This window comes from Lampetra planeri, chromosome 34, assembly GCF_965212315.1.
Source record: "Lampetra planeri chromosome 34, kcLamPlan1.2.h2, whole genome shotgun sequence".
Lineage (NCBI taxonomy): Eukaryota > Metazoa > Chordata > Hyperoartia > Petromyzontiformes > Petromyzontidae > Lampetra > Lampetra planeri.
This window is the reverse complement of record NC_136140.1, coordinates 6,806,687-6,822,238: the sequence shown is the minus strand read 5'-3', so window position 1 is coordinate 6,822,238 and position 15,552 is coordinate 6,806,687. Positions and strand designations below refer to the sequence as shown.

At 42.8% G+C, this 15,552-nt stretch overlaps 1 protein-coding gene across 10 annotated transcripts in view; it reads left to right on the top strand.

The window, feature by feature from the left end:
• Positions 1-15,552, top strand: part of LOC144730080 (ERC protein 2-like) — a 180,191-nt gene that overhangs the window by 76,415 nt on the left and 88,224 nt on the right. For all 10 annotated transcript variants that reach the window (XM_078610611.1, XM_078610610.1, XM_078610609.1 and 7 more), the window contains one exon: positions 3,391-3,526. In XM_078610611.1, coding sequence (XP_078466737.1) covers positions 3,391-3,526 — 136 coding nt within the window. The remainder of the gene's footprint in view (positions 1-3,390; positions 3,527-15,552) is intronic.

Here is a 15,552-nt window from a genome sequence, read left to right as displayed (position 1 = left end):
TAGTTCACAAACAAATCGCTCTTGATGCTCTCCACTGTGGCAGATCTCTGAAGATTAACAGGGTTGAGACTGGATAGCGCTTGGATGAGTGACCACCATGCAAAAACAGATGCTGTAGGCTGCTTCGTACCTATGTGGGCACCAGAGGGCAGTGCAGAAATATTAATTTATATCCTGTACTATGCTCCAATGTCTGCTCCCCAACTTCACCAGCCCCGCCAATATTATAACGTGTTCAGGTATGGTCAAATGACTGCCACGACCCGCACGGCATTAGGAGGCCTTCATCCAGCAGTGGATTGTCAAAAACGGCTGTGCATGCCCATACACAGTCTCTGTAAGTCAATAAAGCGAAGAAAACCTGCTGCGGCTTTTTACTCATTAGCGTCTGGGCTGGCGTACATTTGTGCCACGTAACGGGAAGCAATTTTGAAATGTTTTTGGAAACATCCATCTTCATTCCATCTTGTGTGCCAGGGTTTTTTTTCGTCCCAAGTCGCACATATAGGTGCTTGCTGGATGCAAGACCGTTGTCATGGAGAGGAATTAGGCACGCAAACATCGCAAATAGCGGTCCCATATTTTTTTTCAGTCACCACTTGCGGCTGGAGAATAGATCTTGTCGGACGCCATGTACCCAAATTTAAATGAAGGGATCGACTTTGGGATGTTGTTTTGCCAGCTGCGCCTCTAGATATGGCAGGCACTGTAAATTATCTTCTGCAAAGAATCTGTTTGTTGAGTACTTTGTGACATTGATCTATACTGTAAAGTGAGCCGAGCACTTGGCGTTCGCATGCCTTGGCACACATTCACACACGTACGCGCGTAGCCGCTCCTCCGTGCTCCTGCAAGTGGCAATTGCTTCTCAGAATTAACAGCTGTGATGCTGCTTGGGCAAGTGTTGTTCACTTGTGGGCGAGGAGAGTGCCTCCTCCGCTCCATGATTAATGCACCTCATAGGTATCTGCTGCCCTCTGCAATTTTGTGTGTTTTCTTACGTTTTCGTACGCATTTAGTTGCTTATTTAAAAGTTGCAACTTTATTTAAACACGCAAACACATCACGCCTGCACTGAATTGCCATTTCCTCGCAGTACATGACAAAAGATTAATTGCAGCGTAAAATTAATTGAGCAAGGAAAGTAATTATTTTCCTAGAGCTTAGTGGTTTGCGATGCACATTTACCCAAGTCTCTGGAATGGCCATGGTAGATTAGCGTGATTGTGTGGGCAGCATGATAAATAGCAAACTGGAGGGGAAAGCGTTCTTTTTCCTTTTTTTTCCATCTAAAAAAATAAAACATGTTGCAATTCGAAGGAACTTATATGCACCTTTGGAACTCTCCCCAGCTCAATTTATAACAATAACCCTGGCAAGAAATGGCAGCAGGGGGTCTTTAAATAAATTTACAAATCGGTACAAATATGTTGTCTCTTGAAAATTCCAAACCCATCCTTTATTCCTCAGCAATTCATCTAGGGAGTGGGGTGGGGGGGTAGGCAGAGGCTTTTGTACTCTGCACATTTTCACAATTTTCTTTGAAGGCAGCTGCGGGTACGGTGAAGAGAGGCCAGCGAGAATGAAAAACAGAAAGCAGAGGGGCCCCTTTCGTTTTTCTCCCTCGATCGTACGTGGCCGGCGTCTGCGGACTGTCTTGCCGGGCAAAAAAATAATTCCGGCCACATCACTGACATCCTTCCCTCTGAACCAGAACAGGTGGCCGCCTAGGTTCTTGCGCGGGCACTGACCCTCATTTCTGGCTATGCCAAGTGCCCAGATGGCAAGGGGAAGTCTGATAACCCCCTCGGAGAGGGCCCTTGCTGGTGGGGAGGTGGCCGTGAGTGATTGATGCCGTGGTACAATACTTGGGCACACACCCTGGGAGCACTTGTGCGAAGTTTTGGCCAGAGCTGGGCTTCACGTTGTATTGCTTGGGGCCGTTGTGTGCCTTTGCATATCACGTAGCTTTCTGTTATAAATCACGTATGCTCCCCTAAATCTCTTGCTGGTTTTTTTTCTCCCATATATTTATGTGCTTGTGTATCATGTGGACAATTATTCTGCGAGTTTTAAGTGATAGCTTCGTTTGCATTGACTGTGCTGCAGGTTTTTGGGACAAACGGCTAGATCTATGTGTACAATAAATGTATGCCCTGCTGTGTTCAAAAGCATTTACAGTCGCAATTAATTATGGTCAATGTGATCAAACAACTAAATTGTATTGTGTGTGTTTATTTAATGCGGTATATTAAGCGATAAATTCTACTCTTTGATTTTTTCCATTTTATTTATCATTCATTTTGATCCCGATCAACCTTAAATAATTGCTATAGAACAAAAATGTTGTGTTTTTCAGTAGTGTATCCAATAATTACGTCATTTTATTAAGCAGATTAATTATAAGTGATTTCTAGGTTTTTATTGGAATAGATAATTTAGGTTTATCACTTGTTTTTTGCTTGCCCATTCTGAAAATAAAGACATGATACCGACACGATGACCGAACCCAAAAGAAACTAATTTAGGAATCATAACATCGGTCGTGAAAGCCTACATGTAAAATTATTTCAAGTGTCTTTTGCTTTGCTCTTTTAGTTTTTGCCTAACTTCGCAACCTTCTTTGCTAAGTTTTTTTTGTAAATGTTTCTGTCGTTCGTTATTAACAGTCATTTCAATGTCTGTGCTGTATGAGATGGTTAATATTTTATTTGTGTGCCTCTTTATGCATTCTTCGTTATCCGAGGAACGCATTCTAATGTCACTATTCCAATGTTGGCGTTCTATTCCAAATGTCACTGCCTTGGTGACGGTGTATCTCCTTGCCTCACTCCACTCTCAATTTGTAGTGTGTTATTTTCGTTATGAAATATAACGCCACAAACAAGCATGTAGATGTGCACGAAAAGTGCACCAGGAATCGTGTGAGTAGATTTGTGCTGGAAATTAAACTAGACGGGAAGATCGCTTTGATCAGTGAGCAAGTGCAAATTAAAGACGTCGTGTTGAGTGAAATTGCAGACAAGACACATTTCCTGAATAGATTATAGCCGATGAATGAGACGGGTAATGGAATGGCAACCAAAGGAGAAAAACACCTGCAGGTACAACCATCACGGAGATAGAGCAATTCTATCGCCTCATGTTGTAGGTGCATGATGGATTGTGATATCGCTAGACCACGAAGGATGGAATAGGTGTGGTGAGGCCTTCATCCAGCACTGGATGGATCGGGGATGTCGATAATGATGATGGCGGCGCATCTGACAACATGTTCATATAACCTGTGCTTTATAATCGCTGCGGATCCAAAAAAAATATGTCGTGAAACGTCACGACAAATTCACGGGTGCATAACGTGGGGGGCCGCTCTTGTACCATGTGACCCAGGGGGCTGAAGGACCACACAAAGAAGATGGCCAGTCTGAAGCACAAGGAGCAGATGGAGAAGAAGAAAAGCGCCCAGCTTCTGGAGGAGGCTCGCAAGCGGGAAGACAACCTCTCCGACAGCTCGCATGTGCTTCAGGTATTTGCTCTGCACCGGGCTGTGCGAAGGAAGGGGTGAAAGCATCCAGACTCTGCCAACGTTCTGTGCACAGAGCTGCCTGTTGTTATTCTTTGGTTCTTTCGGTAAAGTCACGTATAAAGATAAAATAATTAATTAAATTTTATACTAGCATACGACGTTTCGATTGCAACACAAGCAATCATCATCAGGTATAAATTAAATAGAAACACAAATCTAGTATACTTAGAAATGTAATGTAATACAACAGAGAGTCGGATAACATAACAGTCAACACCCTACCTGGTTGATTACGTTCTTCCTAAGAATGCTAAATTTGAGAGAGAGATTAAACACAGAACCAGAAACATAGACAAACATATAAGCAGGCAGATATCACAGAGATACATAGAGAGAGAGCCTGTTGTTGTTCTGGAGGATGTACGTATGCACGTGGAACTTCTTTCGCACAGCACGTAGCAAACCACGCTATTCGCGGGACATATGAAGGTAACATTGTCATCAGACCATTTGCTATGCTGGCATGTGTGTGCACAGTGTCAGATGGCCAGCAACAAACAGCATTATCAGAGTTATATCGAGTAGGTTTATGAAAGCGAGACGATGGGATTAAGTGCGTTGCTTAATGATTAATCCACAATTAATTATCACACTTTCAGGGTCGCAATTAGATTTTTAAATGCTCTTTTTCACATTGTGGCGAATGGTGGCACCTCCAGTGGCTGCAGTGGTCACCATGAACCGATTTCATACAATGAATACGAATCAAATGACATTCATTGGAACACGTTTGATGTAATGTACGGATTCTGACCTTCGGACTTAATGATGAAAATCGATACATCGTTCCACTCGTAGAATAATATAATTGTTATTACAACAACTGCTGGATAAACCCAACAAATAACCCGAACTTAAGGAGGGGGGGGGGAGACAACATGGTCATCCGCCTTTTGTAGTCGAAGCGTTCTATTTTTCTTAATATTTGCACTCCCAAATTTCTCAAAAAGTTAAAATCTATTCTTGGAAAGCAGTAAAGTAAATTACAACAATGTTGCATACACAGAAGACCGTACTTGCTGCTTTCAAATATCACAGTCCGTCATCTGGCAACGGGTGAATACGTTAGAAAAAACCGTTGGGTCAGTGTTGTAAAGACTAAGCTGACCCCCTTTCTTTGCCTGTGTAGCAGTTTTATTTTGCGAGTGTCATAAAACACTTTGCTCGTGACTTTTCAATTGAAATATTTGCCCCAGAGTAAATCTCCGTGCCTTAAATACACTTGAGCTTTCTGGCCTGAAAAAAAAATCCTTGCGCTGAGTGAGCGACACTGTTACACTGTAAATCTGGCTGTCACCACTTGCTGCAGGTGAAGTGACGAAAGATAAACAAAGCGATTTGTGTGTTTTAGCCACCTCTGGTATTAGACTGGCCTGATAAGGTGAGTGGCCTTCAAAAGGACAGGTGAAAACAATGGTCTTAATATCACCCCCTGCAACGCCTTTATTGTCGAACTTCTGATCTAAGTGTCGCCCGGCGTTCAGGTCGGTTGCCTCCATGTGACAGTGAGCGAGCTCGCATTCGGAAGGTTTGCTAGTTCAAATCCTCGTTGGGGGTTAAAACGCAGCCCAGGGAGAAGACAACAGTGGTTGTCCTTTGGATAGACCATCCCCCGCAATAGAAACATGTAATTTCCGCCCCTAAATCAGCGCTTTGAATGTGAGATGAGAGCTTCTTTAATGTTCCTCTGAGCAGGAAATCGCAATTCACGTCTGTCTAAGGGAGGGCTGTTTGTTGAATAGGCTGGCAAAAAACAATGTTCTTCCGATTGGATATTCCAGGGCTTTGCGTCACGTCCTTTGCGTTTTACAATTAACCACGAGTATAAACAAAGCAGCACATTCTTTATTCCCGCATGTCACATTATGCAAGTCTAAAATGTCATTAGAGCCATTGGTTGCCTTCATTATTCATTCGTGTTGATTTTGTGACATGAGAGAAATGTGACCCGTTGCAAAGAAAATGGATAAATTAAATAATAAAGTAAAAGCTAAGTCCATTAATTCATTATTCGTGCGCCAGAATATGTCTCTGGCTGTGGAGCAGTGTTTGCATACCAAGTTTCACTCATCCTCTCCCACTTAAATCGTCATTGAACCAGTGTTTATCATTACTCTGGTGGACTTCATAATTCCAGTCCGTTGATTAATTACTTACGTAAATGTTAATCTGGAGGTGACATAAATAAATCTTTAGAATTAATTTCCACATTAAACAGCAAGGGGGCCGTCAGCAATGTGTAAGGAAAATCGAGCACGGTGTTATTGCAGTAAAGACTGGCGGTTAATGAGGAGCTATTCTGGAAAGTTTGGAGACTGTTTGGTTTCACGCACTATCTAATGAACCCCGAGTTCGGATCTCGCCCCAGACTGCACCATCAACGGTAGGTGATATATTTACTGATGCAGAGACACACCCCCCCTCCCCCCATCACCATCCTGCACTCCTCAGCATCATGGTGTAAAATGGTCCCCAGGGGCAACACAGCATAGGGAGGCATTTTTTCAGCAGTGGTTTGACTCGGGGTAGTCAACTTAAAATGATTAACAAATCACAGACCGACTCATAATTAGTGTTTTGGGTTAGATCGTGTGGGTGGAATTTTGTTATGTAACAGGTTCATGCGATCCCTCCGACACAATGTTGCATTGATAACACTGGTCAACACACTTTTTCTGGCATAAGGTATTCCAACGGTTTTAAGGTTATTTTTGGGTGCTGATTCCAAATCTGGCATCACATCAGGTTTTTGAGATATCAAATATTGCATTTTCAATCAAAACTGCAGAAGAAAAATATTAAATAAATGTGGATATCTACATAAAATGATATTATAAACACACTATCCTAAAAATACAGCACCATAATTTAACACTAAAGCCGTCACTGACTCGCAACTACTTGCAATCATAAGTGAAATTAGTCTAAAACAGCTGCAAAAGTCCAGGCCAGAAAAAAATATTTTTTTTGTTGACCAGTGTAATTGAACCAGCAGCCACACATCCGCAATAAGCCATTCTATACGTTCTCCGTTTTTAGGACTCTTATGCGCCCACACAAGCAGCACGCTGTGTGCTCAATGCACTGAAGTGGAGTAGGAATCCTTCCGCTATAAAACCAGGATTAATGCAAGTCCAAATCCATATTCTCTTGCACGTTGAAGGCATTCACTGCGGATCATCAGCCGCATCGGAAGTACTCGGTGTGACTGCTCAGCTATAAAAACCAAGATTAATGTGGATACATTCCCATTGCAGAAGCCAGGGCATGGGTTCCCTTCTTTCCTCGCCTTGTGGAGCTAGAAACTTTGAGATATTGGCTGTGTATTACTGTGTATCAGTATATAATATCTGTTAATTGTTTATTTCGCTTTCTTATGCCAAGCCATGTGACCTACTCCAAAAGCTATAGTAGTCCATGTCAGAGCCGAGTGAAAATTCATATTAACCATGAAATACACGCTATTTATTCACGGTGGATGTTACAAATCACCTGACTTCATTTAAAACTAGTAGGCCATTTTCTTGGTTCTTTCGGTAAAGTCACGTAGAAGGGAAATAATAAAATAATAAAAATTAAACATAATAAGATAAAAATTCTCACGACGTTTCGGCCACAACGCAAGCAGCCGTCCTCAGGTGAAGAACAGGGCTGTCGGAATGACAGCGTCCTAATGAACACTGCTAAGCTTGGCAGCGTATTTTTAAGCTGGGTCGGAGGAGGAGAGAGCCTTGACAAAGGAGTTTACATATCAACAGAGGAATTTAGCATATTTATGACAAATGCAGATATGGGATTAGTCACTGCTTGTGGAATGTGTAGGTGGTGGGGGGTCTCAAAGTCATTGTGTGCTGGTATCATAGTCAAAATTTTACAATTACCCGCAAATTGTTACATTGGCAATGAGACGCAGCAATCATCGCCCACTACTGGCAGACTTGTGCTCATTTGCAGGCAAAGTGCCGTGTCTCTCTGTGCCCACAGGGACAGCTGCCGCTGGGGGTGTGTGCCGTTTTTCAAACATCTTAGATGAGACATAAGTGTAAAGCGTTCTGAGACGCCCTGGCCCAAATGGCGCTGTGTCAAAAACAAAAATAGTTCTCATCATTATCTCCATTTGTGCCATCAACAAGAGTTCCCTCCGCCTGTTACGATATTTCTCCACCTCTCTTGTTACGTATAATATTCCAGTGAAGCCCATCGACAAAATGCTCATGGTGGATACAACATGAAATGCAGAGCATTGTATTTGACACTTGTGGTATTGTGATGCAATTTGTGTACATTATAACTACAAGGCAGACGACCACTTGACTTGTTTCACAATACAGTATACTAAAGTTTGTAAACTTTGCTGCAAAAAAATTATTGTGAGGCTCGCAGGGATTTACGCAAACAAATGACAGCACAGCGATACGATAATGGTCATGTGAACTTTTTTACATTAAATACATGGGTATGGCATGGCAATACATCGTGCAATTTAAGGTCAGGAGTAAAACATTAAACTAAGCAAAAAGCAGATATAAATGCAAAGATATTTATTTTTTGTAAGTTCACACATGCTGTTTGAACTAATATATTTTGATTTGTTTCTTTTGTCAGTGTTGTTGATGGAACTCTGTTTTTAAAATTCAGTTTGTGCAAAGACATAAAAAAAATGCAATTCCACGCTTTATGTCGATGGCCGTTATGAACGCGAAGCGACTCTGTGACCATAATGTGTTTGACAGCAGAGTAGAATTGTCCAAAGTGTAGGGGTTTTGCAGGCTGTTAAATTGTCTCGAAAAACTTTTTTTTCTGTTTGGGAATTGGGATGGGTCTCGTGAAACAAAAAAAGGAGGGGTCCCTCCACTTTGGAGCCTCGATGAAAGATGCATTTGAGATTCCTTCGTGCGGACGTCATGCAAGCAATGCCGCTACGCTCACACACACACGCCACACACGCATGCACTCTCGTGGCCATCCCCAACAGCATTCCACAACGTTCCACCTCAACAATGGTCCCCAGCCCGGAGCCAGCGTTGGTGGGAAAAAAAAATTTGCCGAGCGCTTGCATTTCCATTCAATCCTGCGGGATGGCAAATTCATTTTAGCAAGGAGAGAGGTTGAACAATGCAGAACCTTTGCCAAAAAACAAATGTAGGGAAAACATTTATATATGTGAGCCTGAAAACTAGGCCTCGCAGCAGGCTGACAAAGTGATGGGAAAGGTGGGGACGACTGTGAGCTTTCGAGGCAGGGGGACAAAAAGGAAAGTGTGCAAATGAGCCATGCAGACTGTTTGTCAACCATTCTTTTGTTTGGTCAATGTGCCGGTGCTCCATAACGTTGGTGATTTATAGCTCATCACACTCACGGCGAACATTCCCAACCTCGTGTTTACTATACCTTCTCACCTACCCAGCTCGCTGGGTAAGCTAAACAAGTGGCTCTATGCGGACGGCGCAGGTGGCACACAGACAGGTCATTTTTTAAACACGTGCTGCGAAGAAAGACTTCACTTAAAGAGGAGAAGAGTGGGTGGGAGTGGTGGGGGGTGAGGGAAGGGGCCAGAGAAGAAAGGTTAAAAAAATGTTTAGAGCAGTTTTTTTTTAGGCAGCATCGTTTATAGTGGTTTGACCACAATGTTCACTACCAGTTTCTGGCGCCCTAGAAACAACCAACCAGACCCACTGGACCTTACGAAACTCTCATGTAAGTGACACCAGGGCACAGTTAAAATTCGCCCACGAAAGCCTGCTGCAGCGCAGAATGCTGCACGTAAAATTACCGGCATTAAGTATCAGCTGCCGGATTGCTTGATTGAGCGGTGTGGAATTATAAATGTGATTTGGGAATAAGCGTGGAATTCCGATGGGCGTATTGCACCGAAGGTGCCGGGGTAATTGTCTTTGTCTGCAGCAATAGACTCGCATTGGTGCTTCGCCCATTGTTTGCAGGGTTAATCTTGTAGGGCCAAGGTACGGTGGTGCTTGCCAGTAGGGATATTATTTTAAATCATCGCGAAGTTTTTCCACCATATGGTTTTTGTAAAATCACTATTTAAAGGCAAATGCTGTTGTTCCTATGGTGTTTTTCATAGATTATTTTTTGGCAGTATTTGATATATTAGAAGGTGAAAGGACTGACTCCTTTTTTTTGGGTATTACTGGCAAATTTTGAAAGCTAAGCCTTGTGGAGTACCAGGATCAAGGGGTTCTCTTGTATAACCTTGTGATACCCCATGCTGTTGTGTATATATGGAGCATATCGGTTTCAATGTCACATTTTTTTTTAAGTGCGCTGCACCAATCACATAATTACTGCAATAACCTGAAACCGCAAATTGGTCACGTTGACCTGAATTTAGCTTTGGTGGTGTGAAAATGAGGCTCATCGTGTTCATACATACTAAGGTGGTGGGACCATTGTGAGAACAACCAAATATTTGTGCATTTGCATTTCGTTAAGCTAATTTACATATTCATTGTGTTTTATTTTTAGATCATTAACATTGGGCTCAAAGAGAAATCGGAACAAACCCAAAGGTCAAATACAAAAAGTTTGCTCAGGAGTGTGAGGTATCTGTTGAAGGGACACAACTAGAGAACACATCAGAGCCTGTATACCTAGGACAACTCTTGCAGGCGGATCAGGATCAAAAAGGCAAACAGGAGGATCTTGGACATGTTATTGGAAAACTGACGGTAATATTGAGAAGCAACATACCATTGTATTTCAACAAACCAAGCGGAACATTTTTTTTTTATCACTGTATATTGTCTGGTTTTGACATGGCTTAGGGACATGGACAAATGACGATAATAATTCAACAAAAGCTTGAAAAGTGTTCAAAGAAGCATGGAGGTGCATGCCCGGAATTACGCTGAAGATTAGAGAACATACGCAGTTTCGAGACCTGATATTGACTGAAGAAGTGGCAGTGGGGGGTTCGGCAGGGCACTTCGCGAGAAGGGATGATGGCCAGTGATCAAGACAGATTACGGAGTGGCAGCTAAAGGAGGGAAACCATTCGAGAACACTCCCAACGCAGAGATGGAGCAATGAAATCCGTTTTGTGTGCAGGAGCTAGGTATATTGTTGCGTCGTTAGACTACAATATATGTTACTGGTAGGAACCTCCTGGTTGCACCAGCCCACGGGATTATTGTGTCCGTCCGTCGTGCATCCAAAAATGGAAAGGGTGGAGAGGGGAGGGGCTGGGTGGGGAGGGGAGGGGTGGGGCTGGGTGGGGGGTGGGAGGGGTGGGGCTGGGTGGGGAGGGGCTTGTCACTCCGTGGTGCCCTTATCAACGTTTAACCTACTCACGCCGGCTTGTGCCCGCCCTCAGTCGGCCATATTTGCGGAATACGCCACGCCGCCGTTGACCCTGGCCATTGACCGAGCAACCCAACGTTCCTACCAGCTCCCTCCGTAGGAATGTGTTAATGCCTTGGAGAGGCATTCATCCAGCCGTGAATAGATCATGGCGATGATGATGATAATGAATGTTAAGCAGGCGGACTGCTTAACATTCATTGTGCTGAGCAGTCCGCCTGCTGTGTTGTTTCACCTGAAGACGATGGCTTGTGTTGCTATCGAAACGTCGTGATTTATTAGTTATTTTTCTATCTACATGACTTTACCAAAAGAACCAAAGAGTATGAATTCCTGCAGTGAAGAAAGCTTCAAATCAAGATTGAACTGCCTCTACGGGGAGGATTTCCACACAACTCAGACATGACTTCAACCGAGAAGATGGATGCAAAATTTAGCAATCTTTGGAAGGACGTTGATCAACCAGGTATCGTGTTAACTGTTGTGTTGGCCGACTCTCTGAGTTACATTACATTTCTAAGTTTGCTAAGTTTTATATATTTTTTCTCTTTATTTTTTCTCTATCACCTTGTTCCCTCTGTAAATTTCGCCCCCACCCTCTCGCCCGTTGTGGCGGCCCCCCCTCCCCTCCCTCCCTCTCCCCCGGATTGGCCGAGGTGTGCGAGCTCTGCGATCTTGCATTTACTTGCAAATTCCATCCCTAGCCGCGACCACTTGCCCTTGGGTTGTGCCCACCACAGGCGTTTGTGGTCTCTGGTTGCGGTGGCTCTCTCGCTACATTTCCTCCTGCCTCAGCAGTCCGCCTGCTGTGTTGTTTCACCTGAAGACGATGGCTTGTGTTGCTATCGAAACGTCGTGGTTTATTAGTTATTTTTTCTATCTACGTGACTTTACCGAAAGAACCAAAGAGTATGAATTCCTGCAGTCACGAAAGCTTCAAATCAAGAATGGTTAGGAGCGTTGGCGAAGTGGTTAGCGCAGAGTAACCCGAGTTAGATTCGCAGCCACGTTAACATTAGCGGCGAGGGATAAAACCAGTTGCGAGTTCCTCGTTCACCAACCCGCCTTGACCAGCATGGTAATGGCAGATCAAACAGCCTCCATGACCGACATAGAATGGGGGAATCTTGAATCTAGTAGTGGATTGCCAAGGGGTTGTAAATTATATATTATACAATTATTACTGATTGTAGCATACACGCAGCGCAAATGCAAACAAATGCAATTCCACACATAAACGTGCAGGAGTTGTCAATACAGGAATGCGGCTAGAGCGTATTAAACCCGATGGTAGGGCTGGAAGTGGGGATTGTTCGCATTCTAAGTACGTCAAATGTCAACTGCACATCACATTGCTCAATGGCAGAGCACCAGCTAAGTGTGTGCCCAGAAGAGATGTGTGTCCTGAACGCGTGAAATCGTACGTCCTTCTGTCTCAGCCGCGGGAGTGAAAGGTGCGATGGAACCAACGCACATGGCCTCACTCCCCCCCGGACCCCCGCAATGTCACCAGCGCTAACATGCCACATCCATCAGCCTTCCCATGGGCAGCGGGTGGTGAGGAGCTAGAGACCAGATCAAAGTGCCTTAATAAAACAGCTCTATTTTGTTGTAAAAGATTAACTGGAAACTGCTGCTTTTTAGAAAAATACAGCTGCGAATGTTCAACCTGGTCCATTTTTTTTAAAGTGACATGTTTGCTTAGAGGACATCAAAAAGCAAAAAAAAAGTTTTACACCACAGTGAGTATAATGCAGCCTTGAATTAAAACCAGACTTTGAATGGCTGTTAGATTCATATATGTACATTCTTATAAGTCTCCAAAGGGGGGTACGCTTTGCGGAGCTCACGTGTGTGATGTGCACGCATAGTGCGACCCCAATGCTTGATACGACCCGAACGGAGACAGCGTAACATCTCCATTGGTAATAATGACAGACACAAAGTAATGTAATGACCGTGCATCTGAGGAATTGTGGTGAATGTTTAATATAAAATTGCAATACTACAATGATTCTATGATTTTAAGACAATATCTATATTCCTGTGCTCAGAATAAGTTAATTAAAGCATCTTCAATCTTATAATGTTACCTAAACAAATGCTTCTCGAAAAAATATTGGTCTGGGAAGCCAATAGGCTGATGGAATAAAACTGTTTGTTTTTATGTGTGGAGACGAAATGGAGGTTTTCTCATAAATACTTTTCCCGCGTAATTGTAGATTATGCATTATTTATACTCTTTGTTTTTTTCGATAAAGTCACGTAGGTAAAAAATAAAATAAATTAAAAATGAAAACAACTAAATTTAATTCCTCGTCACAGCCATCTCCTAGACACACACTGAAGCGTTTGTGCTTTCGCTGCGTTGTCCCCACCTGAAGGAGGACGCTTGTGTTGCACCCAAAACGTCGTGATTTAATTAAGTTGTTTTCATGTTTTATTTATTTATTTTACCTACGTGACTTTACCGAAAAAACCAAAGAGTATGGATCCTTGCAGTCACTAAAACTTCAAATCTAGAAATATGCATTATTTATTGAAATTTCAAGAACTACGCATGATAGTTTAGCTCAGGATAATTGAATAAATGGGACAGAACACAAAGTACAACTTCTAAAGCTCAGAAATATAAAAAAAATACAAAATAACTCCCCCCCCCCCCCCCCGTTCTTGAAGACGACCGCTTGTGTTGCGATCGAAACGTCGTAGTTTTTTTGTTATTTTCTTCGAACCTATCTACGTGACTTTACCGAAAGACCCAAGAATATATAAAAAATAGTTTCTTGAATTCATTCATAACTTGGATTGGCACAGAGGTGGTGAATAATTTTATGCCTACTAACTTGGTTGGTTTACAAAGAGATACAAATAATAACTAAACAACATAATTAAGTTATTATCAATTCTAGTTAGATATCTTTATTTAAAATGTATTTAAAAAATGTGTATGCGGAAGTAGTTTGGATAACCAGAGTTAGCAACTCCGCACGTTCTTCCTGAGACATTATGAATCGGTATATCATTAATATACAACTCACTTTTTAGTGTTTCATAAATATATTTAAAACGACAAAAAAAGCACTCGGAACCTCTCGTACGTTTTCTTCAGTAGCTTCTAAGGGACCCTGAGGAGTGTTTGCTAAGCAATGCGGATGTTCGTTTAGTGTTATTTTATTTACGGAGCACATTGCTCATTGCGGGACAGCTGAAGGGTAATTAGGCAGAGAGAACCTCCCCCGCTGCTCGCATGGAAATGCATGGCGGGTTCTGGCCAGAATCCAGCAGGGCCATCAGCGAGCACACACACACACATCTGGAATCCTTGCCATGCCGCGTATTGGAACACCTTGACTTCCCCCGCCGAGTTATGAACGCGGCCTTTCAGTGGGAGCAAAATGTTGGCTCAAAATGTTCAAATCGCAGTATGGACGGGACCCAAGGTGTTTTTTTTTCTCCTCCCAAATCGCAGGTCTCGTGAGCCACCGTGATATGCATGCCTCTGCATGTTTACCAACATCCTCTCTGTCCAAATACAAATTAAGTCGCACTGGCACCCCACGTGCCAAATTGCTCAAACGTGTGTCAGGTGGCATAGAGAGTGCTGAATCAAATTAAATATAACTACCGCTGCCCCACGCATTTGCGTGGCATCCAACTGAAGTGAATTCCAAGCGATGTGATTTTTTTTTTTTGCTATTCACTCGCTGGCCAACTTTCAATCGACAATAATGACGTAACAACATAATTTAGCAGTAATAATATAAGATATCAACACCAGCCCTTGAACCAGTCCAGAGGCCACATTGGTCACTATGGTGGCTGCCACCATTCCGCCAGGTTAACAGCTGATTAGTATCATCAGCTTGATTTCAATCGGCAATCTCTATGTTTTGTGGGATGTGTTAGCAATGCGATGCATGCAGTATGTAAGAGCTCTGTATTTAAATTGAAAAGATCGGTAAACTTGGTGAACCATGGTGGTTGATGAGGGGCTGGCATTTGGAAAACTCTGGTTTATGCTAACACACTTGCTGTCACTGCAATGTTTTGTGAGCCAACTTAATATCGTCTAAGAAGATCACATAGTGTAACAAGTCAAGTTTTCTTTCTTTCATTTAGTTTTATATACTTACCATTCATTGCTATTAAGTGTTGTGTATTATCATTATTTTACATGGGCGATATTCTTTAAATTTGAGTTATAACGAAACCCAACTAATTTCTGCATCCAGCGCTACGTATTGGAATGCCATTCATCCGTTTTGTCCGCTGAATTTTATTCTCGGCCCACACTAACACTCAATTAGCGAGTATGAGGCAGTGTTACCTTGAACGGTTCTGAAGCCGCCAAGTTTAAATCGGTTCCCTCTGCAGTGAAGCGTCGTGTATCGTCTCTCAGCTGGCACGGCCGTTGGCTTTTTGCGCCTCGTCGCGGTTTAAACAGCTGTTGGCTCGCGTGGTCCGTCGGTAACCGCGGTGCCTAAAAATTGTTCCAAACCAAATGAGAGCAAGTTGTTGCCATTCAAGAACCCGTCAAGCAAGAAACTCCGAAATATATACCTTGACTTAGTGAACAGCCAGAGCTGTGCCCAACAATTGGCGTTACTTTTTAAAAACTTAATTTATGGCTGCATGAACTAGAT